Source organism: Vespula pensylvanica, chromosome 3 (assembly GCF_014466175.1).
Source record: "Vespula pensylvanica isolate Volc-1 chromosome 3, ASM1446617v1, whole genome shotgun sequence".
Classification (NCBI taxonomy): domain Eukaryota; kingdom Metazoa; phylum Arthropoda; class Insecta; order Hymenoptera; family Vespidae; genus Vespula; species Vespula pensylvanica.
The window spans coordinates 2,901,365-2,929,233 of NC_057687.1; the positions used below are offsets into that span (position 1 = coordinate 2,901,365).

Genomic DNA, 27,869 nt, shown 5'->3' on the forward strand with positions numbered 1-27,869 from the left:
AGGGAGAGAAAGAGAAGGGAGGGAGAGAGAAAGAAGCTCGGTACGGTGCGCCGCGAAAACGCGTTGTGTGTTACATTACGAGACGTGCCCGCTGCCGCCACCGTAGAGTAGTAGTAACGTCTCTCCTCTCGAGCGGCGTATTGCATTAAACTCGCGCGCGCTTAGCTCGTTCTTTCGTATAGGCACGCGGTGGTAAACTGCTGCTACTGCTACTACTACTACTATTACACTATTACTCTCTCTCTGTGTGTCCACACGGTGGCTAGAAACGTCTCCACCCACCGTTTTTTCCCCACGCCTGCGATCAGTCCGGTGCACCGAGTACGCGTCTCTCTCGTATGAGCACCGGGGGCGGCGGTACGGAAGAGAAAAGCCGCCGCCACCGCACCATTGCTGCTATCGTTATCGTCATCATCAACGTCGCTAATACTACGATCATCTTCGCCGTATCATTATCATTGTCGTCGTCGTCGTCGTCGTCGTCGTCGTCGTCGTTGTCGTCTTCGTTTTCGTCATCGTCGTCGTCATCGTTGTTCGCCGTTGTTCACCGTTGTCCATCGGCTGTTTTTTTTCTTCGTTCGCGCCTTTCGCGCGCGCTCTTCGGATACGGAACGGACAAGAGAGAAGGGAGCACGCGAGAGAGAAAGAGAGAAGGAGAACGAGAGAGAGAAAGGCCACCGGCCGACACTCCGGGGCCAGGACAAGACGACCCGATGTTGTCGGGAACGGGTCGCGACCCCGTGTCGACCCGTGGTCGTCCTCGTCGTCCCACTACCACTGTCCTCGTCCTCGTCGACAGCATCATCATTGCTACCGATCATCACCTACGCTATCGTCGTCGTCGTCAGCTCTTCGGCTTTGCACCAGCAAGAGCAACCGCGATAGCAGCAGCAGTAGCAACACCAACACCACCACCGCCACCGCCACCAGCACCAGCACCTACAACAGACATCGTCACGACACCAGGACGTTCGTCGTCGCGTAAATGTGCTCCCATGCGCGCCCATCCAAACCTCCTTTTTACTCTACCCTGCTATCCGGTGCCCCTACGTGCCGCCCTGTTGTAATTCCGGAGAGCACCCTGATTAGCACGCCAGAGAGCCGCTTACACCGTCGTCGTATCCGTGATCATGGCCAAGATCCTCGACAAGGACCCCGTCACCTACGAGAGGGAGAGGGAAAACTTCATGAAGGACCTCCGGCATTTCCACGAAACCAGAGGGTAAATTATTTTTTTCTTTTATCTCTTTCTCTCTCTTTTTTCCTTTACTTTTTCTTTCTTTTTCTTTTGCTATCGCTGTATCTTTCTTTCTTTCCTTTTTTCTTTCTTTCTTTCTTTCTTTCTTTCTTTCTTTCTTTCTTTCTCGCTCGCTCGCATTTTGGATGTCTCATACTTGAACCTTACTTCACTCCGTCGCCGCTTCTCGGTCACTTACCTTCCTTTGCTCTGTCTTCCTTTTAATTTCTTTTCATTTATTCTAATTTCTTTCGTACATATCGACGCATTCACTTTTCTCTCCATTAGAATCAGTTTCCGATTATATGCGAGAGAAATATACCAAGCGGCTGGCATTCGGATCGCGCGACGTAAGAAAGTTGAGGTTATGTGCGGGAATTTTAAAACGTTCGAGCCGTGTCCATCCTACAGATTTCTTTGTTTACTTTACGTTGCCTTTACGTTGTGTGGATCTTCAGTTCTTTTATTTTACATAGTATCATTCTTTGTCATTTATTCTGTCGTAATGCGGCATCGTATTCAAACAGTCTTTTGTTCTTTCTTTAAAAATGTGTTTACCTACGAATATATTTTCTTTCTCAAATTGCGTATACTTGGAATTAGACGCGATCGGTCCTTATTCGAATCTCGATGGTCATTCGATACACGTTTGATATTTTTTTATTTCCTTCGATGCGACCGTGACTCTACTATTAGTTCGTTAGATCTTTTCATTATTTTTAGATGTCAATGGTGACTTATTTACGCGCGATTAAATAAATGTCCGATGGCGTTGGCGTTTCTCGTTCCATTTTGAATTTGTCTCGAAGATGTGGTATTTGATTGTCTCGTAAACGTCTTACGTAAAAAAAAAAAGCTTCCTTTCTTCCTTTCTTTCTCGTAATAAAGATTAAAGAAATAAAATCTCTTTCGACAAATCTAATAATGTTCTAAGAAAGTTCTCTCGTTAGACTTACAAATGACGTTCGTACAGAAATGTAGGTCATCCTGTACGCAGATTTCTTATTATTTATAAGAAATGGATAATACATTAAAACTATAAATACACCTTATATAAATTCGTTCATTGCGATTGTAGCATTCCATTCTGATCTTTTCTTTCTCCAATTTTAGGACGCCATTTCGGAAGTCTCCGAAAATCAGTGGGAAGGAGATAGATCTGTATTTGTTGTACGTCGTCGTTACCGCCCGTGGTGGATGGATAAAGGTGAGTCCATGTTTGCGTTACTTAAAGGGAAGTTAAAACGTCAAAACGTTGCAACTTACGATTTACTATTTCTTATTGATCGTCGGAAATAAAAGAAAGAGATAAGACTAATAATTTAACGGATCGATTAACTTGTTAGATAAAAGGAATATTTTCGATTCGACAGAGTGACGTGTTACTGTTAAACATTGAAAGGAGCTACGAGGATTTGGATATACGTAAAAACGATCTTACAACGGAGATGTCCTTTATTAAATATGTGTATCGCATAATGGTATCGCTTGTTAGCATCGATCTGACGTTCTCAATGGCGGAGATACGTCGAGATTCTTCTTTTCATCGAGATTTTCTTAATAGGAGAGATTCTTATATCGATAAGATCCAACTCTTGAAAGAGTAAATCCGCATCACATATAAAGGTGCGCAATAATGGCGTTTTGTCGAGCATGGCACTTATGGCGGCCGGATAATTATCGACCGTAGACTTTCTCACTTCCTCTTATCCAGTCAACGTTTAACCGTAGAGAACTTCGAGAAGCTCGCTCATCAAACGCACACGCTTCTCGTGTATCTATCTATCTCGCGAGGCGATGACAAAGTGACATAACATAACCGAGCGCGAGTTGGGTGCTCCCGTTTCCTATCTCTTGGCCGTCAGTGACCTCCAAGCTCGTTGATGTCCAAGTACACTTTTCCAAGAAACGATATTACAAAGTATATCAAAGAAAGATACTTATCAACGAAGCTATTATCTTTGGGAAATAATTTCAATGGAACATTCGGATTAGATTCACACTATCACCTAAATCATAACATTAGCAGAATGCGGAAACGACATAGGGTCAAGGTCGGCCGCGAAGGGGGTAGAGTACGGAATGGAAGATAGACCATGAGGCAAAGGTGGGAAGGAGGTGCATAGAGGAAGGAGAAGGGGAAAGAGAGAAAGCTAAAGCGAGAGAGAATATCGTGAGAAGAAGAGAAGCAGGAGAAGGCAATGTTGGTAGTGGTGGTGGTGGTAGTGGTAGTGGTGGTGGTGGTGGTGGTGGTGGCGGTGGCGGTGGCGGTTGGGGGCGGGGGAGAAGGAGGAGGATATAGAGGCAGTGGTGCACGAAGGCTTCCCCTCAACAAGTGTGATCGAGCCGAAGCTCCACTATATTCTATAGATTCGAAGTGGACTCTCTCCGCAATCCGGGTTTCTCTTTAAATTCACTTAGAATCTACGCTGACTTTGAGGTTATGTCTTAATCATCTTCATGCATCTTTTGTTACGGAAGTCAAACTCCGAGTTCATTGGTAATGGAGTAATTCATAATTATGATATTTTTTCTTTCTTTTTCCCTTCTCTTTTTTTTTTTTCTTTTTTCTTATCCTACTTATATAAAACATTGAATGTTATTTTCATTCTTTAACAAGTGCAAAGTGAAAGTGCGCGTGGATAAATATTCGATTTAGCAAAATGATATCCTTCAAACGATACGATTGTTATGTCTACTATATCGGTGGCCTGATGTGACATAATTAAGTATACTATAAGATTGTAAATTCGATGAAGTCACTCTTGCGATAATTACGATTAGTAATTCACACGCGCACGCGTGCGCTCGCGTTCCCATGGTCTTTCACAACGAAGAAATATTACGACAAATTTGTTCAATTATATATCATTCCTTATTAATCATATCTTTTTAATAAAGATTATTGTTCTAAAATATTTTGGTATATACTATGGATCTTCTGGAATCAACATAAACTTACATACATATCCATTCGCAATCATGTGCTGAATTTTTTTATAAATTATCGCTAATCTAATATTATCCAACATTCCAACTTCGAAACCTAAACACATATAGCTATTTACATTTTCTTAAAAATTTACTATAATCGTTAGGCCCGAAGTATAAGACTTGCAGTAAGACGGATGAAACAATATATTGACGTAATCAATGAAGGACACTACTTGTTAGTTTCACCTAAGAAATAAATACTTGTCAAAGAAATAAAAAAAGTTCTAATCGATATTGATATAATAAGCTTCTCTTTAACTGGTTCTTAGTTGTGAATAATCGAACAATTTTCGGTGTTAAAATTTTTTAATGTTCGATGATAAAAATAATTAGATAAAAAAAAAAACAATACAAATCAAACGGTACAACAATCTCAAAGCATATGTACAATGCAAATTGTCAAGTGTCGTTGAATGTAAGCTGATTAATTTGATACTTCATAATTATCCAAACGTTTTATTTTACTTCCTCGTTAGGAAAGTAACAGTCAGAGATACAGTCGATCCTAACAGAGAGATCGATGCAGCGCACGGCAGAAGAGAAACTGGATGAGATATTAACGTCTCCTCAAAAAGTTTTCATTCGTAAGAGGAATCGTTAATTCTTGCTCAATTCCGAACAAAGCATAGATAAAAAAAAAAAAAAGAGAAAGAACAAGAGGACTTAGGAAAAAGAACAGAGAACTTTATAGAAAGAACGGGAGAGAAGTTGTGGAAAGATTTGCACATGAAAGAAATGCAAAGAAGTAAGAAAGAAAAAAGAAAGAAGGCGTAGGGTGTAAGTATGACTCGTTCAAGGGCGCGAAGCGAGAAGATAGTCTGGGACTCTTGAGAGCGTGCATCAAATCGTGCCGCGCACCCATAGTAGTCTGGCATTGGTCTGGCTGTCGTAGGCGAGTGCGTGCAGTACGCGAGGAATCTGCCGTGAAGTCGGTAATGCTGAGTCAGTCAGGTGCTGCGGCATCGGCGTCTTACATCGTTGTCCCTCCTTGATTCTGCCCCGTGGCCGTGGGACACGCTTGGTGCGATCGAGTGAGACGGCAGGAGGCACTTGGCACGAAGGAAGTGGGAGGAAGAGAAGAGTAGAAAGAGAGTGAGAGAGAGAGAGAGAGAGAGAGATCGGTTCGTTCGTCTGACTGTCCATTCGTTCGTTCGTTCGTTTGTCGTTCGTTCGTTCGTTCGTTCGTTCATTCGTTCGTTCGTTCGTCAGTTCGTTCGTCCGTTCGTTTGCTCGTTCGTTCGTTCGTTCGTTCGTCGTTCCCCGGTGAGGACACGGTCGATATGGCAACGCCGCGCCCTACCACACACATACCAAGTCGCTGCCGGCGGCGCCGCCACCCGCTCGAGCTATGCCGAGCGATACGGCAACGTCGCGTCTCCCAGGCGGGGGAGAGCAGCCCCCCTCGGTTGTTCTGCTTCACTCCTACTTCAACCAGGGAAGGAGAGCGACCTCACACCATCCCGCGCGCGCGTCACACATGGCCCAACCGCCGCCGTGCGGATACCGAAGCAGACGGAAAGATTCCCGGTTGCCCGCTTTTGCTCGTCCCACGCATGCGCTCTCCATCGCATACCTCCCCTTCTCTTCTCTCTTTCTCTCTTTACTGTCCTTTGCCTAAATTGGCCAACTACTTGCCGCTCCTTTTCTTACCTCTACTGCATAAAAAATGCTTCAAACCTTGGATATCTTGAAATGTATACATAGCATTTGCTGTTTTAGGCTATCGAAAGAATTTTCTTTTTATCGGAGAAAGTTATGGTTTACGAAAGATCGTTAGGCGATTTGAAAGTAGCGAGAGAAAGAAAGATATATGTTATTAGCGAAACGGTACGTCCTATATATATCCTATGTATCTAATAAACAAAGTAATGATGGAATTTCTTGAAATATTGCTACGCTAAATCATAATTAGCATTTGCTTTTATCTTACGGACGTGTAACGTGGATAAGGATTATATTTAATTCTCTTTCGTCCAAATGACCGATACTGCTACCGTAGTTTAGTTCATAAATAATGAATGAACAAGTGTTTATTACGTTATGAAATTTTTACTTCGGAGTATACGATTCTTGGAGGACACTGGCCACCGGTCGATGACCATATCGTTGTTTCATCTCGAAATTATAATTTTTTTTCCCTTAGTAGCAAACGATGCCCTTACATCGGTTTGGCGCACGAGCGCGCACGATAATCTCTCGGATTTTCGCACACACGTATACGTAACTTACGGTCGAGATTCGTATTCACTACCGTTTTGTTGCTCATACGATCCGCTCTCCTGAAAACCGTTCCCCTCCCATTTTTATTTTCCTCTTGCCTATAGGTAAAAGACACCTACTACTTTCATCGCAAATGTCGCGTGTCTGAGTGGTCGTGGCACTGAACGACTGAGAGAGGTAAAAAGAGAGAGAGGGAGAGAGAGAGAGAGAGAGGGAGAGAGAGAGAGAGAGAATGAGAAAAGTAGGGGAAGAAACGGCGAAGGAGAAGAGAGGAGTACTTACAAGAAATACCGCACACGATGTTGCCATGCTCAAGACACGAAGACCGGACAACTTCCGAGAGTGGGACTTGTGGCAATTCGACTCGGCAACGTCGCTATGCCAAGATAAGTAGAAATGGTCTGTGGTGTATCGCTATGCCTCGGTGTGAGACAGACTCACACCGTTAGTCGAAAAAAGAAAGAGACGGATGGAAGACAACTGCCAAGGAAAACCATACCACGTCACATCACTCCGAGATCCGACATTGATTATCGTACGATCGACTATAAAAACTCCCTTCTTTTATCTCATCATATATAATTTTTCACTAACCTTACAATTTTTCTCACTTACGTTTGATCGCAAGAACGATCGTTCTTATTTTACATTTGGATTTATGTAAAAAGAATAACATTGAAATCATTGTCGTATGATCGGTATCAATGGGCTAAGTGGATGATACCACTTGTGATGAAGCATTGCTCGAGGAGAAATTTGCATTTTGTGGTCACTGTTCTCTCCCGTATACTTTTCAACAAGTTTAACTTACACGTTCTTTCAAATTATTCAAGTTCTTTTCTTTCTTTATTTTTTTTTCTTTTTTCTTTTTTTTACCAATTGAAATTGTTCGATGAAATCATCAAACTGGTTTCTACCGAAAACTATATTATACTCGAGTTTCAACAGTTTGGTGGTTACGCGGATGATCCGCTATGGCGACGGAAACGAACGTCCGTTGTTTGTTTTACCACACAACGTTTGCACAACATGGTACCCGCATGTGTTTGCACATGTTTTTCTATTGACGGCGATGAAATATATTGTAAGGGACACTTGAACGTTAAATGAACAGACTATTAAACCTCGGTTAAATTTTTACCCGGGACAAATAATATCTCTCCTTTCGATGGATACAATATATTCCTTAAGACTATAGCGATTCAACGAATTACTACACGGCATAAAACTTCACACAACTAACGACAAAACGCCGATGTTTCCTATAAAATGGTTAAGAGTTGAATAATCATTTATCCTTAGCTCTTATCAATACTTTCATCATTAGAATTGACTGGAACAAGAAGATGATGGTTCAAAAAGAAAAGGAAGCAATTGTCTGAAATAAAAATTTTCGTTGAAAGAATCATTAGACAGACCAAGAGATTTCTTTGTACCTGAGATCAAAATCCTGAATCATTTGATCAGCTTTTGCAAACAGAACTGTTGATCGAATCGGGTGAACACGAGAGTGAAGAAAGAGAAAGAGAGAGAGAGAGAGAGAGAATTTTCTCTTCTCTCGACGAGCGTTCCGCGCGCATAGTTAGGCAGACACGCGCGCATACGCTCTCGACCGCCCTCCGGCTCTCTGCCCTCGCTGTCCCCGGTCTGCACCGCTGACTTCCCCCCTCCGACAGCTTCTCTACCCCCGCACGTGTACGCACGCGAAGACTTCTTCATCCATTCGTTCCATTCAGAGTTCACAGTCAGTCAGTCACCAGCACACCTCCGCCGATCAGCTGATCTCGACTCGGCGGTGGCGGTGGCGGTAACGGTGGCGGTGGTGGCGGCGACGACAACGACGACGATGACGGTGACGCTGACGTTGACGTTGACGCTGACGCTGACGGTGATAGTGGTGGACGACGTTGACGATGTTGACGACGTCGACGAGGACGACGGCGACGGCGACGGCGACGATGACGTCGCCGCCGCCACCGACGACGACGACGACGACAACGACGACGACGACGACGACGACGACGACGGCAGCAGCAGCAGACTGCGCGTCGCCAACCCCTCCGTCCTTCTTCCCTTCTATCCCCCACTTCATCCTTCTCTTCCACCTCCTCCTCCTCCACCTCCTCGTCTGCCTCTTGCTACCACTGCTCCCTGTCCCCTCGATCCCCCCTAGTGGACGATCAGCTGACTGGGAACTGTCAGTCGCGCCGTGGGTCTGTAAGCCCACGTGCTACTCTGTTGATGGTGGTGGGGCTCTCTCGTTCTCTCACGCTCTTTCTCTCTCTCTCTCTCTCTCTCTCTCTCTCTCTCTCTCTCTCTTTCTCTCCTCTCTCTCTTTCTTTCTCTGTTTGCATGAGTAGTTCGACCTCAACCTCGTAGCAAGGCCGTTCTTCGATACGACCTCCGATTCTATTCGTTCCTTCAACTATACGTAGGATCCAAAAATCGAGCTTACTTGAAGAAAATCTGTATCTCTTGTTGTTTGCTCGGTTGAAAGAAACTACGAAAGTCTTAAGAATAGAGCTATCAGTGGATATATATCTATCTTTCTGACTATATATATATATATATATATCTACTCGCAAAAACTAGTTTTCTTTATTAGACATTGATGATAGGTCGTTAGACACAAGAATATTACCGAGGAGTCTGAATTTCTAACGCGTATATATGGATACATATACCTTCTCTTAGCTTTCATTAGCATGCGCGCAAGGAATTCATTTCGTCGGACTTCCCGTACGTGGGTTATTATTATAGCCGGTAATTACGTTGAAATCCAATGACAACAATTTTTATTTCACCTCGCTTGGATATACGAATATCTCTTGCCATTTGCATTTTAATCGGGGAAGAAATAATTAGTCTTTACCGCTGTAGGTAGAACTATTTCTGCTTTGTCTGCTATTACGAAAGGGTTGGTTTACAACGACTTCTGTTTAACGAGCAGCAGTACCACTAAAAAAAGTTTTCCACGGCAGATAGTTTTTCATTTTTATCTATTCTTTCTTATTTTCTTCCTTTTAGTGATTTAATTAAGTTACTATTTTAAATAAGACCCGGTAAAAGTAAATCAATTCTATTTTTTTTTTCTTTTTCTATTTCTATTTACTTTTCCATTTTTTATTTGTTATCCTTTTTCTTCGAGAACTCATACGAAGATACATACATTGTCCATTTAACGATGACCGTAATATGATTTTGTGGGTACATAGAAGGAGGGTCAGAATATGACGGGCACGTTAAGTAAAACAATGGCATTATTTCGAGGATATACACGATGTGCTTTAATTTAATACATTCTTGAACGTGTGACTCATTACTGACTAATCATTCTTATATTCAGGTTTTAACGATGCTTGCGCATACATTGTACATATAATTAAATTATAATATAACGTAACGTAATGTAAGGACATTTATGACGCAATTACAAGTCTAAAATCGTACGAGTTAATACATTGTCAATCGTATTCGATTTAAGTTTACGTTTAACATCACCAGCAATTTCTCTATTTGTTGGCAAGCAATAGTGTTTTTCATAAAGATTTGAGGATAGAAATTACGTATATTATAAATATATACCGATCTATTTGCTAGACACGTATAAACACGAGATTAAATTTACAGTATTTATTGGAAACGTACATAGATACTAATTATATTCCAACATTTGATTACAAAATCGATGTAAAAGATATTCACGAGTCGACGTTTACATACATCATGAACATAATATTTTTACTAATTTAATTTGCAACGTACACTAGCGTCGCTATAATATTTACTAACAATCAATCATAATAAATGATACGTTATACAAAAATTTAGAAATACGAAATAAATTCTTATTGTGACAAAATTATGAAATATCTAAAAAAAGAGATGTGCTTAGAAAATGACTACCTATTTGCAATTCAATTACGTTCTATGTTTGCTGATCTTGGAAAACCAGCAGTATTTCCGGTCTGGTACTTTGTTCGGTATATCATATAATGTATCGTCCCAACAAGTAAAAACCTATTGCGTATTTCTTACTTATCTTATAAACTCTTTAGTCCGCGTTATTGATTCGCGTTATCTATAAAACATTATTCCGCTGCTCGACGAGTCTCTTGTACGTATGGAGTCATAATTCTTAACGCATTGCAATAAAAAAGTAATTAACGAGAAAATATAAAAATATTGTTGTTGTTTCGATTTGAAATAATGGTGAGTTTGTCGTCAACAAAAATACGCGGATGTTAATGTACATGTGTAATACGAGAGAAGGTATAGGCAGGAGTAAGAAAGATAGATAAAGAGAGAGGGAGAGAGAGAGAGAGAGAGAGAGAAATGGGAGGGTGTAGAATCGAGTGGAAGGGGGAGAGAAGGAGAAAGAGAGGGACGATGAGAATCGTAGCGAGAGACGAGGGACAAGAGGCAAAGAGAGACCATGTCCTACCCCAATGAGAGCACATGGCGCCAAAGACACTTTCATTGCGCGGTCCTCCGAACCAAACACGTGGATACGTTCAACGCTCTCGAAGAACATTCACGCGCATGCGCATCGTTCTTTGCATTACCAAGGTCAAGCAAAGTTGCACGATTACGAGCGAGCCAGGCATCTATTCGCGTGTAGATGCATTTATTGTTTAGTCACGCTCGTGGTATATATCGTCCGAGTCCTTCATCAAGAACGAACTTAATGTTTCCATCGATAAGTAAAAAATAAGGTATAAATATTATAGGCGCAAGAGGAGGAGAGGGAGAGAACGGAACAAAAAAACAACATATATGTTTCTTTTTTCTCAAACGCAAGAGTTTCCAGAGTTCAAGATTCTTATCTATCTCGATTGATTCCAATTCAATATGTCGAATTTTTATATCAACGTCCATCGGATTCTATGCTGTAACAGCAACAGTGTCCCACTTGCTGAATCTAGTTCTGATATAGAATCTCGAAGAAACAAATTTTTTAAGTGATTCAATCAATCAGTTTGATGTATAAAAGGTCGATACAAAATAGGAATGAATTTCTCGTTAAAGTATGCAGGGATTCGATCGTTTTACTGGTTTCTTCTTCGGATTATTATTCAGAGAGGATAGTAAAGACACAGTAATGTGCATTCGAGATATCTATCTCTAGCGAGGAGAGAGACCCAGCAATGCGAGTTTTCATCGTCCTGACCAACTTTCGTTCTTGGGCACGCGACGACGATGGCGGTAAGAGATTCATCGGTCAGCTTTGATGCGCCTTATTCTTTGTCGCGAGGTCGTCCACAACGGGGCGCCACGTTCTCGGTGTAGGTAAGCTCTAGCTTTCTCTCTCTCTCTCTCTCTCTCTCTCTCTCTCTCTCTCTCTCTCTCTCTCTCTCTCTCTCTCTCTGTCTCTGTCTCTCTGTCTTCGGGGCATCGCGACGACGAGAATAGCAAAGGCATGGGCGCGAATCCAGAGAGCACTGACCCAGTATCCACGTCCCTCCTCGATATATTTTGCCAAGGGCCTCTCCACAATTACATCCGTGGCTCGATACCATCAACTTTTTGGCGTCGCACGTGTCACAGGCGTGGTCACAAAAATCTTTTCGAAAGGGATACCATCCCAATATCTGTGTGGTAAAGCTTCCCCCCCCTCTCTTTCTCTCTCTGTCTCTCTTCGTAGAAATTAAAATATAGCTAGATTAGTTTTCATTACTCTTCGAAACAAACAAAAAAGAAAACCGTTTTCTTTTACTTCTCATTTATATTACACGCCAGAGCAATTTCTTTTACAGCGTGTCTAAACAAATTTCTATCCTATTGAATTTCTCTTTGTTCTCTTTGTTTGGATTTACCCACCCCCTGACCCCCTCCATCCACCCCTCGACACTTTTTATTTGCTTTGGTTATACATCAAGCTTTGTTTTTCTCGTCTTGTTGTCAACGTTGTTGTTATAAAGCCATTGTAATTCCAAGCTACAGAAAGTTTGAAATCCTTTCAACTGATAGCTTTTGCAGTGCCACGAATACATTGAATAATTACTTGGGTTATTACCTACTGGTTTTCCCTTCTCTCATTAATCTTTCTAACATAATCATTTCTCAGTAGCAGAATGATTTTTTACGAAGTAATTAACGAGTTGTTAGTCAAATGATATATTTATAGTCCGTTGAAAACTTATCTTTTCCTTTTTCAGTCTTGCGTTATAGCTTGTTGCTTTCTTCAAAGTCGTTCAATTCTCATTACTTCGAACTTACTTTCATTATTTATATATATACTCATTCTATGACAAACAATTATTATAACGACCAAACTCGCAATATTTACAATTCTTTATTCAGCTGAATCAATCGATAGTCTTGCCAGCGTGAAGAACATTTAAGTGAAAAAGTTTCTATAATGAGCGCAACTTAAAAATCAATTTATTTGATTATCGTTAAATTCGATCTGTTTTGAAGACATTTTTTTTGAGAAATATTATATATATGGAAATTCTATGTGATATTGTATTATTGTTTAAAAGTTCTGCAAAGGATTACAATAATATCAATAATATTTACGAACGATTGATTGTTTACAAAAATAATTGATCATCGGATGTCTTCGTAAATATACATATATATTCTTTTTCTTTCAGCGATACAAAATAATCATTTATATAAGGTATATTAATTTCTGCATTGCAGGTGAATACCAGAAATGAATGGGCTTCGCTATGCGAACAATTTCATCTGCCGAACGGCTGCGTCAACAGTGGAATCGGTCTCAAACAAATATACCTTCGGTAAGTGGGCTAGTAGTTCAGTCTTCAAGAGTGAATTTGACAAAAAAGTATGGAAATTTCGAATCTCTTAATAAAAGTAGATAACGGATCGATCGTGTTTGGTCAATATGTTTGATCAAGGATACATATATATATATATATATATATACACATATTCATACATAACACATATACGATACTTTCTTATATTACGAAAAATCCTAAAGAAGAAAAAGAGTTTGCGCGAGCGTGCAACGCTTGCTAGGTTTGCCGCGCGCCCTCGGATGGAAAGCGGCTCTACCGCCTCTGACAGCCCGCGAGCGTCTGCAAGAGCAGAGGTAGCAGCAAAATGCTGCGCTACCACCACCGAGTATCGGCGTTGGTCCTCCGCCCCACCACCATTTTCCGTATCGTATCGTACGTTACGTTCATTCATTCATTCAGTGCCGGCCTCACCGACGCGCCACGTGCTTTCTCAGTCGCTGTCCTCTCTCTCCAATCGAGCCCTGCAACCTTGTTGTCTCGCCAGCTCGTCGAACGTCGAGGACGCTGTGCTTCCTCCGACTGATATCGCGATACACCGATTCGTCGTTCGAAACGTGACGGTTGTTTGTATTCCTGATAACGATGTTTCAAACTTACTTATATACGTGTCTTTGGATTAGTCTTTTCGGCTCTTCTTCTTTTTTTTTTTTTTTTGTAATCTCATTAAGATAACAATATTTTTACATAGAATCACGTTATACGAAGAATGTAGAATGTTCAATTATTTGTAGTACTCATAAAGTTTGATCACACGTAATTATACATAAGCAAAGTTTGTTCCTATCATCACAATGATCTTTCAACAAAAAGATATATTTAACATTCTCTAGTTATAATGAAACGAATTAAAGAACATGTAGTGCTATTGAGGTTCGCACGGATACTGCCATGCCGCCACAGTAGTCAAAGTATCCGTGCACGGTCTGCACCCACCAACCGCCAATCAGGCTCTGGTTGGCTGGCTCCACCGCCTGCACCTTCCGTAGTCTACTACGTTAGTGCATGAATGGATTCACTACACCTATCCCCCACCACTTTCTTTTGCCCACCCACGATATCGTGTCCTTTCTCCCTCTTCCACCCCCATCTTCTCTCTCTCTCTCTCTCTCTCTCTCTCTCTCTCTCTCTCTCTCTCTCTCTCTTTCCGATTCATTCTTCACTTCATCTCTCGTGAGCTTGCTTCTTTGTCTCTCAAATTGGATCTCTGATATTTTACATCTGCCTCATTCGTCTGTCGATCGATCTTTTATTTGTCAAAGAACCTTATTCAGAATTTTTGATCAATGAATATTTAAATGAAAGTAATTTCCCATAGCATTTATCTATAAAACATTATATTTATATATCTATCGGTCGATGTTTTTCAGATATTTAGACAGGTACGAAAAGGTTCATTTCTTAGGAGAAGATGGACAGCAAGCGGACGATGAAGACGAAGATTCCAGACATCGGAAATGGTCTGCTAGGGCATTACATTCGGTTCCTCTTACTTATAATCATCATCAACATAATGTTGCAGGTAAATTTGATCTATTTTTTAATTACGCGTCAGTGACCATGTTAGTTTATTTAATCGAGATAATATATTAACGGAGATCTGTGTTAGATATGAAAGATTTTACATCACAGGAGGAGAATTTTTATTCTGTCACTTAAACGTTGTATTTCTTTGTTCGTTGGTTGTTATTAATATATTATTGTCTTTAAACGGGCACAAAGATGTAAAAAATTTGTTAAAAGGTGTTTGCGAGATACAGGTGAACGCCCGCCGAATACATTGTGAAAAGGACTTATATGCGTGTACGTATCGCGCATATCTATATAGACGCTACATAAATGCATGATATCTATCGTGACGAAGCGGCAACGGGTTATTGACGTGCTCTCTCATGGAGAATTGCCGTCGACTTTCACGTATAGAAGATATATATATATATACATGTACATATACATAAATACATACATACATACATATATACATCACACAACACACACACAGTTATATGTGAGAATGACTGAACTTGTCCTGCTGCCTGCGGTACGCTTGAGGGAAACAGATGGGCAGAACGAAGCGGATAGAGGCGAGAAAAAGATGAGACAACACGTACAGAGAATTAACACATTACCGAGCGCTTTCTTAGACTCAAAGAGCTTCGTTCATTACAATGATAATGTACAATGTTCTTTTTTTTTATACAAGACTTTAGCTAACACATTTGATTATTGGAATCATTTGAAAATAATCCTTGATAAACCACGCAACGCAAGAAAGATTAAAAATGAAAAATAAAACAAGGAAAAAAGAAGTTCGTAACGAGTACGTCGTTTTTTTATAAGTTGAGTTGATCGTAAAAGTTGCCAAGTTTCAACATAGGAATAAGAAAGAGAGAGCAGCAGGAATATTCACGGAGTTAGAGCGCGTTACGCGTGTATGTGTTCGTGTGCGTGGTATATATGCAAAGAAAAGATCTGACGCTCACACAGCACGTGGAAGATAATTTAATGAGCAATAATCATCGCGCGCGCGCTCTCTCTCTCTCTCTCTCTCTCTCTCTCTCTCTCTCTCTCGGGCGCGTATATGATGTGCTATGTGCATGTATGTATACATATCACACATTATGTAGTACGTATGTGTGGAATTATGAGCATACACAAAGCTGAGTCTGAGCTTCGACTGGCAGAAATACGTCGGGTCTATATTTGCAGCGCACGCGCGTACGTCGAACAATTCTTCTTCGTATGGAGAAGCGGTGAAACCCCCTCGACTCGTTCTTCTCTTTACCTCTTTGTCACCTCGCTTCGTCACCTTCCTTTCATCTCCGCAAGCGCAAACCGCGCAGAGACGAATGATCTGAAGGTTCCTCCGGGGTTCTGTAAACTCGTTAGAAAAACTCAAGCTACATAGCAAGATGTCCGATCAACATTCCTTGATTTCTTATTTTTTATCTTTCGTTTCTTATCTCTCTGTCTCTTTTTAGAAACATACATATGAGGAACCGATAGTATATTTGCATCGACAAATATTTTCTCGGAATAGATTAGACGAATCAAGGCCTTCGTTTTTATTCCATTTTCATATTTTTATATGAATTTCATTAATATATATATATATATATATATATATATATATATATATATTTGTAAGTGCAATGCGATCCTTAGGATGATTGAGAAGATTACGATCTTTGAATGAATCAATGATCGATTACAACGTAGTCGTAAAATTATAATTATTTCCATAAAAAAGAAAATGATTTCGAGCAGTGTCTGGTGTCAAGTGGAATAAGAGAGATAATGCGCAGTACGAATGGAAGTTCGTGGAGGAGCTGAAAGAGCGGCAGCAAAAGGAGCAAGAGGGGAATAGAACAAGAGAAAGCAATCAATAAACGTTTGCGGGAGATAGGAGCAGTAGTTCTTGACATTCTCCCTGCGCGATGGAACACTCACGGCGCTTGCGTGACTCTGCTGCGACTCTCGATTTTGATCCCACCAGTTCAGCGAGCGCGTGCGAAGTGCCTTGTGCGCGAATGTCGCATCGCGTTCGCCGCGTACGGTGTAAAGCAATCCCGGTGACGTCTCAGCCTCGACTGCGTGACGTCTACGCACCGCGCCGACATCCACTGCCAATCGATGACGCATTCTATGCATCCGATGCACTCGATGCACCGGCCAGACGCTAACCGAGCCTATGAGCTGTAATGATTCGACCCAATACAGTTTCCACAATCCAGAACCCAGTTTGATGTCTGATCAGGTTCAAACGCAACAAACGCAACAAAATTATTATTAATTTCTGTTAATGATAATTTACTTTCTATAGATATCCTTCCAGTGAATATCCTCGTTCGATATTGAGAAGAAATAAGATCTCTTGTCATTTTCTCTTTTTCTCTTTCACACGTACACACAACACGCGCGCGTTATTTATCTGTTCTTTATTCTCTTTCCTTTCTTTTTTTCTTTTTGTTTTGTTTATCGTATAACAAAAAATAATGCCGATTTTAATAGACGAAAGACAAATAGACAATTGCATACAAAATGATAAATAGGGACCGATTCTTGCTTTTTTTTTATCTCGATCTTTTTTATCTATTTTGGTATCGAAAAGAGACTAACGTAAGTCTCCATAATCTCTCGTCTTCCGAAATTTCTTCTACCTCTCCTGCCAAACATTTTGGCAGACCGCCCAAGCGACGTTCAAATTTATCACATCAACGAGCTTCGATTTATTATAATCGTATGATCGTCAATCTTTGAATTTCTCTTTGGAAAGAAGATCTTGTAGATATCGTTTGAATAGGGACAAAGAACATCGTTATGCTGGCGATGAAGGCGTTTGGAACTCCTGTCGTTATGAGTCGATATAATGATACCTTTACTACGCTACCATATTTAATGGCAGCTGGTGGACAAGATAGTAAGAGAGTTCGAGCGTAACGATCGTGGTTGATAGGCATTGCACGTGAAGCGATTGCGGTTATTGAACGCGACCTCTCGTCGACGGGCTATCTAGATGCGATACCGTAAAGCTGTTTTACTTAGGAAGCGTTGTGCGGTCTCTATATAGCGAATAAATTTTCGTACTAGGTACAAACAAAGGCTTTTTAGCAATAGACGTCTGCATAATCGTTCTTCCCTATTTTGTGGCATAGAACATTCGTTATTTCTTCCAACGGAATCTTATCGATACGCGATACGTATCAACTTTGAATATATAGCCGCTGAATATTTTTTACAATGCATCGTACAATTTATCTTTTATTGCATCGTAATGAGACTTTTGGTATGACTCTAACGTATTTATACGTTCGACCTTCTTATTTCTTTGATATCCAAGGTAAACTTGTGGTGGTGCTCGTTGAGATTTCTATTGCTGGTATTATTAATCTCTGTTAACGGTGTTAGTTTATATACATATATGTAAACTAGCATATGGATTTTATCGAGCAAAATTTAATATTAGCGGATGATTTTTCCTTTCAGAATCTCTTCGCGATTACAATGGTCTTTCGTCCGATCTTTACAAACCATCCAACTACGACAAATTGGCATTGTCGCTTCTTTCGCCTCTTCCAAACGAACAAGACTTCGCGATCAATGTTTGCACGCTTTTGTCAAACGAAGGGAAACATACGTTACGTCTCGATAAGTATCCACGTTTGGTGAACATCCTGCTTGCGCACGCTGGCGTTTTCGATTCGCCTGGTACGCGACAACTTTTCATCGAGGTTTATTCTCGTGTGAGGAACTATTCTATCAATTCGTTTTGGTCGGACGTACTCGATTCGCAAGACGTGATAGACCTTACGAACGAGAAAACCTTTATGAAGAAGCCATCGACGAGCTTACACACGTTCTCCAGGCGGAAAACGTTAGAGAAAGAGAAGCAAAATAAAGTGACGGTAACGGTCCAAGACAACGAGGAAACGGTCACGTCGATGGATGTGGATGGGGTAAAACAATAGATTTCTTTCTTTCTTCGGATTAACGAAGATGTGGGTAAAATAAATATTTATAAGAACAGTAAAATAATAACGATATTTCGTCGCAAACGTTTCAGGTGCTTCCAGACTGTTCACGTCTAGATCCTATTGGTTCTCATCAAGATGAGAATTTTAAAGATCAGAATCAAAATTCGATAAAGTTTGAAGAAGAGGATAAAGACTTGTTTTGCGTCGGTAGAACGTTAGGCACGCAGGATCCGTACGGTCAACGCGTGTTACAGATAGCGTCTATCTTACGAAATCTCAGTTTCACTCCGGAGAATGCCGCGGTGCTAAGCAGGAATCGATGTTTTTTGAGATTCGTATTGTTATGTATAAGAGCAAGATGGAGTAACTTGCATCAACTTGGTTTCGATATACTAGGAAATATAGCAAACGAAATCGTTTTAAAAGAAGCTGGCGAAAGGATAACAGACGTTGTTCTGTCTTGTGTGGCAAAAGGTATCGAGTCGCAAGACAGATTTATCGTTATATCCTGTTTGGAGGTGCTTAATAAGATCAGTCAACAGGATAGTAACGAGGAAATCGTTACGTTTGGTTTGGAAGATAGCGTGTATGAACTTATTTGCAGGTAAGTTTTCTAATTCTTTATCATAGATCGTATGTATGTATATATATATATATATATCTCGTTGTCGTTGAGAACTGAACGTGGTATAATTCTTTTTTCTTTTTCTTTCATTTTAGGTTTTTAGCTCTAAGTGATATAGCTCTTTTAGTTTATACTTTGGAGTGTTTGTACGCTTTAACGTCGTTGGGCGAAAGACCGTGTACTAGTGTCGCGCGGGTACGTGGAGCTATCGATACATTGGTCGCGCTTGTCACCGTCGAAGCACAGAGTTATGGTCCAAAAGCTTGCATTTTGATGAGAGTGGTAGAAACTGTATCTACTATACCCACACCTTCGAATACGTCTCAGAATACTCCTGTTGCTGCTGCTGCCACTACTCCGGTTGCGTCAGCAACATCATCACCCGTGCCAGCTACTCCAGCTACGATTACCGCTACGTCGGCTCCAGTTAGTCCAGCATCTTCTAGACCTAATACACCTGCGTCTTCAAGCAAATCTACAACGCACAGTATGTACGAGCATGTATAATCCACGATCAATGGTGGACTTTATTTTACATCGAATTTCACTCTTTTGTGTTTGTTTGTTGTTTCTTTTTTCTCTGTAGAAGCAGTAGAGACAGCTAATGCGCTTCAACAACAACACGCGCATCAACAAATCATTCAGGAGAACGAGCAATTCGCTTTAGGATGGTTAAGAGCTACCTTCGAGCTTGCACCAGGCATACGTATAGAACAAGAGGAACTTTACAAGAAATATCTCGGGTGTTGTACGAAGATCGGCAGGAGAGGAGTAATCGCGCCACTTCATTTTCCCAGATGTGTTAGGTATATCTAGATTTGAATAAATTAACTGACTATTTATCTTAATAATAATAATAATAATAATAATAATAATAATAATAATAATAATAAATGAATACCTTTAAAAGCAATGAAATCCTATTAAAATCGAAACTACAAATGTAGGTCAGTGTTCGGGGGAACTATTGGTCCAAATCCACTCAAAGGAGAATCAACTGGTACTCAGTATTACGAAGGAATCCGTGTACGGGCTACACCAGGCCAAGTAACTTATCCGAGCCAAACTGTAATTGCGACTAATACAGCTCCGATACCAGCGGTCAACACAACTCCAGTAAAGGTGCTTCCCGTACAACAGCGTACAATCAAGAATATAAGTCCTGCTCCCGATAGCACGGCCCTAGACAATCCTGCATCTGGAGTTCACAGAACTCCAGCCCCTGCATCTCCCATTCTAAAAGCCCAGTTGTCTGCCCCCCCAAAACCACCTTCTTCCAGTACGTCAAATCAATCCCAAAATCCAGTCACCAAGGTTGATTCTAAAAGTCAGGTGGGTCCAAGTCCTAGATCTGTATGCCATTCGTTCATGACCTTGGTTCTCACATTTTGGTCGTAGTTTCATGATGCTATACATGTGGGCTTCTTATAACATATGCTAGAATTCCTTCCTAATTATGGTACAATATATTATATTGCATGCTTTTCTGGAACGATGCAAAATTATGTGTCTATATATACACATATGTACACATCAGTAATATTAGATATGAAAATTGCTCTGTGTCTCTCCTTGTGTGTGCGCGCGCGCACGCGCGCGTATGTTTGTGTGTGGTGTGTTAGAAAACAGAAACTGTGTTGCATAGTAGACTGTTCTTAATAATAAGGTAACGCAGAACTAAAAACCTTCTTTCTATTATATTAATTATTTCGTAGAGCTACGCTAAAATTAACACCGTTGAAATAGACAGCAGAATTTCTCATCAACTTCTTTGCCATTTACAAAACATAATAATCCAACTAGATTACATTCTATTTCAATATCTTTTCAATACTGTTTCAATGTTATGAATTATCAAAAAATGGAATGGTTATCAAAGAATGGTATGGTACTTTATATCAAGCATAAATGATACTTTTATGAAATAATACTTTTTGTGTCTTCTATGTAATTCAAATATCATGTTTTCTACATAAATATTTACTTCATTCGTTCTCTCAGCATGTATTCAATTTATCTATTTTAAACTTTATATTTGAGCATTGTCGAAGTGGTGAGAATTGTATATGACTACTGTCAATTAGGTATCAGTATCTCACCCCCATCTGAGTCAAGCATTGCTGGCCAGTGGATCCCAAAATCAACAGCAGCAGCAGCAACACTCCCAATCTGTCCAAGTAGTAACAAAAGAAGATAACCGAAGTAGTACTACATCCAGTTCTATAATAAAAAGCCTTTTGGCTACCAAGGTAACAGCCAGCAGTGACTGCATGTCCAGTGCTGCTGCAACTTGTGTGTCTACCCTTACTGCCTGTGTAACAAACACTACCACTAGCATCGCATCCAGCATCAGTGCCAACCAGCTAATAACAAGCAACCAGGTATAATTGTACATTAACACGACAAAGTAGTATTTATAGAACTTTAAAAAGTATTGTACATTGTACTTTTTATCAAATTGTGTCTAATTGAGTAATGTGCATACTTATTTAAGTGTTTTTTTATATATTTATAAAGTAAATGTGTTAAGAATAATTTGTTGACAGTATTTCTAAAGTATTGTTTCATTAATTTTCAGTTTATCATTTGACAATTTCTGTAATTTTATATTACAGATGTTGTAGAAATGATATTAGATGTCATAATAATCTCCAAGTATTATAAAAATCATAAAACAAAAGTACATGATCTTCTTTATTATAGAAAAAATAGGTAAACGATGCAAAAGTATGTATTTTGATCACAGTTTTTTCTTTTCCTTTTGTTTTATTAGTGAATGAGTATATGATGTAGTGTTGTGTGTTGTGCTGATTTTTCTTATCGTGACGTAAATTTGTTACTTTTTTGAAAATGTAATCTCAATCCAAAAAGTCCTATCCTATCCTTGATAAATACGAAATAAGTAGGTTATTAATGATCTTTAACAGAGTGAGTTTGTGCCTAGTAAACCGAGACAGTTATAAGCAGAATACTAACAATAGCATGATATGAAAATTGAGATAATTATAAATTTAAAGCGACCACATAAACGGATATGAAATTTGAATATGAAACTAAATATATTATAGCGATCGAAGATAAATTAAGTAGGGCTGTACAATTCGGTAAAAAAAAGAAAGAAAGAAAAAGAAAAATAAACGATAAGTATTTCAATATTACTTAATATTGATTGTATTTTAATAGGTTGCACAACGTCAACAGCAGCAAAGGTTACTGCAACAACAGTTAACAGGCGTGATACAACCCGCAGCTCCTGCAGCTACCCCAGCAACAATACTTCCTAAAGCTTCTGTGAACTCTAAACAAAAACCAGTGATTACAGCTATTCCTGCCAAAAAAATACAGAGACTTAATGGAGCTAAATATGTTTTGACTAACAATTGTGAGAAGGTAAGAGGAGACTTTATTATAGTAGATATCTGAGGCTGAATTTATATAAATAATATATTTCAGACTGAAGTAAATGATGTAAATGAAAGTCTCAACCAAATCGTAACATCAACTACAGTAATTTTGAATTCAACTGAGAATCACATATCCTCGATTGTAAAGGTTTGTCAACCACCGATCTCCACCACAATTGGTACAAACAAGTCCAACCAACGAAGTATGTGTACTTCGATTGCTGAAGATTCTGATTCAACGAACAATTCTTTGGCTTCTAGTAGTGGCATAGGTGGTAGTAGAGATTTTTCCTGTGTTGGTGCTGAAGAAGATAATTCTTTAACGAGTTTTGAAGGAATACTTTTAAATGGTGTACCAACTAACATAGATATTAATGTTCAAGATGATGGATCATCCAAAGATTCATCTAGCATAAGTTCAAAGGAAAAACCGTTGCAAAGTATGATGTTGGCCGATTTATTGGAAAGGAAGGTAGATAAAGAGCCTATTTTAAATGGAGTTCTTGGAAAGAATTCAATCAACGAAAAAGGAATGGATTTGGTTGAAAATCATATTAAAAAGGTATTAAAAGAATCTCCGACTGATATTAAAATAAAAAATGATATAACAGAAAGTAATACAATGCAGACAGAAGTATCCGAAGATACGTTAATTGAAGCTCCTAGAGGAATAAAAAGAGCAGCTAGTGAATCTGATGAGATGGATGCAAAGAAACCAAAATATTCTAATGGCACTACGTCGCCTGATCCTGCTGTTGATTCAACAACCGCTGAATCTACTGTATCCAGTATAAAATCGGAAGAACAAGAAGATGACAAAGACAGTGAAAAAGCAACAGTTTCATCTACTGCTGCAAATCTTTACGCAGCTCTTGCTGCTGATTGCATAGAAGATGAAACTGATCTCGATGAACAAGTGAACGTTAACAAGGAAGAACCTTCTTCAATCGTGAAACAAACGCCTCGCATATTTATTAGACAAATTAGTCAGCAACAACACCAACAGCAACAGCAGCAGAAGCTGCAGCAGCAGCAGCAACAGCAACAGCAACAGCAACAACAACAACAACCACAATCACAGCAACATCAGCAACAACCACAACAACAACAACAACAGCAGCAGCAGCAACAACAACAACAACAACAACAACAACAACAACAACAACAACAACAACCACAACCACAGCAACATCAGCAACAACAACAACAACCACAACAACAGCAGCAGCAACAACAGCAGCAGCAACAACAACAACAACAACATCATCATCATCAGCATCAACATCAGCAGTCACAGCAACATCATCAGCAACATCAACAGCAGCATCAACAGCAGCATCAACAACAATTGATAGTAGCGACTCCACGACAAATAGTTGTTCAGCAAACGATTCAATCAAATAATCAGGTTATAATTCCTGCTACGTCCGTTAAAGGAAGACAAGCGCAAACACAGCCACAAGTTCTGTTACAACAAAGTGCGGGAGGGCAGCTGCAATATGTCGTATCTGGTGGTGTTCCTGGACAAAACTATGTGTTGGCTCAACCACAAACAGCTTTAGTACAAGGGCAAGCACAGACAGTTCTCGTTGCTCAAACAACCCAACAACAAGGCACTGGCACAAAAACTATTATAATTTTACAGCCACAAGCTGCGCCTCAACCAACACCACAAAAAATGGTAGCTGTTACACCTCAAGGACAACAAGTTGTTGTAACTCAGGTTCCACGTCCTATTTTACAAAGTCCAGCTCTTGGAAATATTCCTCCTCCGTTGGTACCTACGTCAGCCACAATTCCACAGACTTCCATAATAGTTAATAGTTCTGTAGCACAAACTAATCCAAATACTGTAACTGTTACGATACCTGCGATGGCTCAACAGAATCCAGTGTCTGCTAGTGTACCATCGAGGGTCGTAACACCAACTCCTGCTTCGACTCCACCACCTACAAGACCAACTACGCCTCACCAAGCAGCAGCGACACATGGACATTCAGTTAAACCAACAATAAAGGCTATAAAAACTGTAAGTTCTTCGACTTCAACAGAGCCAGAATCGAAACCTTCTACGAGTCAACTTCCATCTGAGAATAAAACTATCACTATTAAAATTGATCCTAACGCATATCTGTGTGAATGGCGAGGTTGTCTAAGGTAATTTACTTTTCCTATTTCAATTATTTCGTATATACTTTCATTTCAAAATAACTTTACGTATTCCTATAGGCAATTTAAAACTCCCCATGAAGTTTTTCTTCATGTGTGTGAAATTCATTGTCCAACTGGCGGAGAAGAAATATTGTGCTTATGGGGCAGTTGCGATGCTTTAAAGAGACGTCGATTCTCTTTAATGACGCATTTATTCGATAGGCACTGTAATTCTGATGTAAGTCAATTGATCATATCATTGTTATAATTATTATATATATATATATATATATATATATATATATATATCATATAATTGTTATACATACGATTTTATAAATCTGATACAACATCTACAATTCTCGAAAATTATTTGTAAACATTTTCTCAGGCAATGACTCTTAGAAGAAAACAATTAACAGTGACTGGAAAAACTGAAGTATCTACGTCCACTCCCTCAACGCCTCATCACCCTGGATATGCACCGAATGCAGCATTCCATGCCATTAAAAGACATGCTTTGGAATTCGTGAATCCTAAGGAATTGATGGTAAGCTGCAAGATTACAAATATATCTCTTAACATATTTAACATAGTTCTCTCTGCGTTTACGATAATAGCGTAGACACTAGAACTTTTCATTCCTCGGAAATTATGTTCCGTTATATGCGATAATTTCGTATAATGCGAATTAATATGCAGTTCGATAGGATAGAACAGATATGGAGATTGGAATATTCTTTTAGGATTTATTTCTTAATTATAACTCCACTTTAAGAAGTGCTTTTAAAATCCACAAATCTTCAAATCTATAAACTTTTTTGACTATAAACTTAACTAAGTTTCTTGTTCTACTGGCAAAGCAGCAGAGGCCAACCAAGCCCGCTGCAGCCACTTCAAGCTCTTCTTCTCCCAGACCTGGGCAAAACCCTCCACCAGAACAGGTAAAAACGTGTACAAGATTGGAAGATTGGAGCCATAATACAGCCACAGCTCTCGTGTGCTGCTCGTATTACATACGTGTGCTTTATCTTCTTTGTTTTCGCACCATTTTGATTTATATTCCTTAATGTTTACCATCCAGAGTATATACGCATGGTTTTTATTTCGTTTTCATTTCGTAGCTAGAATTATTGTAATTGTTTATTTATTTCGAAGTGATTCCGTTCATCTTCTGTTAGGTGCTGGCACAATTTTGGTACATACGCATTTTCAATCATTGCAGTTGCTTATATTATTAAAGTTTTGTTTTAGGGGGGGAAGTGACATTTTGAAATTTATTAAATAGAACAATTATAAAAGTTTATTTTTTAAAAATCTCAATTTTATTTTGTTACGGTGTTAATACACTGTAATGTCAATTGTTTATCAAGGCTATACAGTTCTTAGAGATATACGAAACTTTAATTTTATTAAGGAATGATCAGAGACATTAAAAATCGATCATTCCTTCAAATATAGTTGTCCGTCATGAGTATAGTGTGTATTGTTATTATATTGGCATCGATTGATTATCATAGGAAAATGTATACAATGTAAAAGCTAATAATGATATAAATTAATATAATCATTGTGTTGTAATAAAGCATGGCAATAACTAATGTTGCGTTCAAATATACTGTAATAGCATTGTAATATGTTTAACGATATATGGTGCTGAAATATAAAATATTGCATGTTTTTATATAATATTACTTTAATATTTACTATAAGAAGGACTATTTGATTTACTGTTATTACATTAGTTTTAATAAACCCTTTAGTTTTAGAAGAAATGTGTGCAACATATATTTTAGCACTATATAATACAGTGTGCTTCATTGTTCTAAATCTTTTACATGTTGAACAGAATTTTTATAGAATTATAATTAGAGTTCAAATCCTTTTCTTTACAGGATGACAACGAAGGTCCAGTGACCAAAAGTATTCGCCTGACGGCAGCTCTTATTCTCAGAAACCTAGTCATATACTCAACACATGGTAGAAGGTAAAATTTCTCTTACTAATGTTGTTTTATATAGAAAGAACTTCTTTGAAAATGATAATAAAGAAAATATTCTCTTTTTTTTTCTCTCTCTTTCTCTCTCTCTTTCAGGCATCTTAGAGCATATGAACCTCATTTGGCAGGTGTGGCATTAAGTAATGTTGAATCATCAAGAACGATCGCACAAGTTTTATACGATATGAATGATCAGAGCAGTAGTAGTCATAGGTGACCTCTTGATGCAGGCCTCTAAGCTCTTAAACTTTCCGAGGAGCGATTGACTTGGTTATTTCAAATTCAGCTGGTAAAGGTAAACAGTGGAGTTATAAGGTAGTATGGATTTTTGAGAAATTTCGGATTGTGTCTTTGTGTATAAAATCTGAAAAGAAACTGAAAGAAGACATAGCGATGTTCCATATATAAAGAGGCCTATAAACTTACTAGGCAAGTCAGTTTGCCAATTTAGACCACAATACAAACTGTAACTAGTGACATGAAACAAAGACAGTAGTTGAAGTGATGCAGAACAGTGATAATGAACGAAATAATATTTCAGATTTAATATTAATATTTATTTTCTCAACAAGAAGCGACGAATGTTTTTAGTAAACGTGTACAAAAACGGCGAAGAAAATACTTTATGGACGTTATAGTTAATTGTAATCAATATTATACAATTATTAATTAATATTATTGTATGTTTTTTCATAAGCCACCAAGAACCTAGAATGTAAAAAATCTTTTTATCAGATATGTTTCTCTTAGGAATTTATTATTTGCTTATAATTGCACACATCTTGCAGTTAAATGGCTACATTATTGTCTCTCTTTGTTTTACTTTTGAGTAATCTTATAGTCAAAAGTTAGTAAGGAATCACAGCATATTAGCGAATTTATCACAACGGAATAATTCATATCATTGCAGAATTTGAATATCTACTTTAAATCAACTTTATCTTCAGTATCTTCTGCATATTCAAATCGTCTGATACATCTGACATTTTTTTTAATAT

At 39.1% G+C, this 27,869-nt stretch overlaps 1 protein-coding gene across 1 annotated transcript; it reads left to right on the plus strand.

Annotated features, from left to right (window-relative positions):
- LOC122628087 (AT-rich interactive domain-containing protein 2) lies at nucleotides 1–27,544 on the plus strand. Its single transcript, XM_043809918.1, has 18 exons — nucleotides 1–1,222; nucleotides 2,351–2,444; nucleotides 13,100–13,197; nucleotides 14,589–14,740; nucleotides 18,205–18,674; nucleotides 18,782–19,296; nucleotides 19,413–19,804; nucleotides 19,904–20,123; nucleotides 20,265–20,649; nucleotides 21,402–21,698; nucleotides 22,501–22,707; nucleotides 22,771–23,806; nucleotides 24,035–24,878; nucleotides 24,951–25,110; nucleotides 25,264–25,422; nucleotides 25,739–25,816; nucleotides 26,768–26,859; nucleotides 26,968–27,544. Exons 1-18 carry the CDS (start codon nucleotides 1,131–1,133, stop codon nucleotides 27,086–27,088), a joined length of 5,412 nt encoding a protein of 1,803 aa, XP_043665853.1. The 5' UTR covers nucleotides 1–1,130; the 3' UTR covers nucleotides 27,089–27,544.
- Nucleotides 27,545–27,869: the final 325 nt, after the last annotated feature.

Bases quoted from the DNA above. Each gene is read 5' to 3' on its own strand.
- LOC122628087 (XM_043809918.1), top strand. From the start codon at position 1,131: ATGGCCAAGATCCTCGACAAGGACCCCGTCACCTACGAGAGGGAGAGG. The intron at 19,297-19,412 runs GTAAGTTTTCTA...CTTTCATTTTAG, and splicing joins GTGTATGAACTTATTTGCAG to GTTTTTAGCTCTAAGTGATA. The intron at 26,860-26,967 runs GTAAAATTTCTC...TCTCTCTTTCAG, and splicing joins TACTCAACACATGGTAGAAG to GCATCTTAGAGCATATGAAC.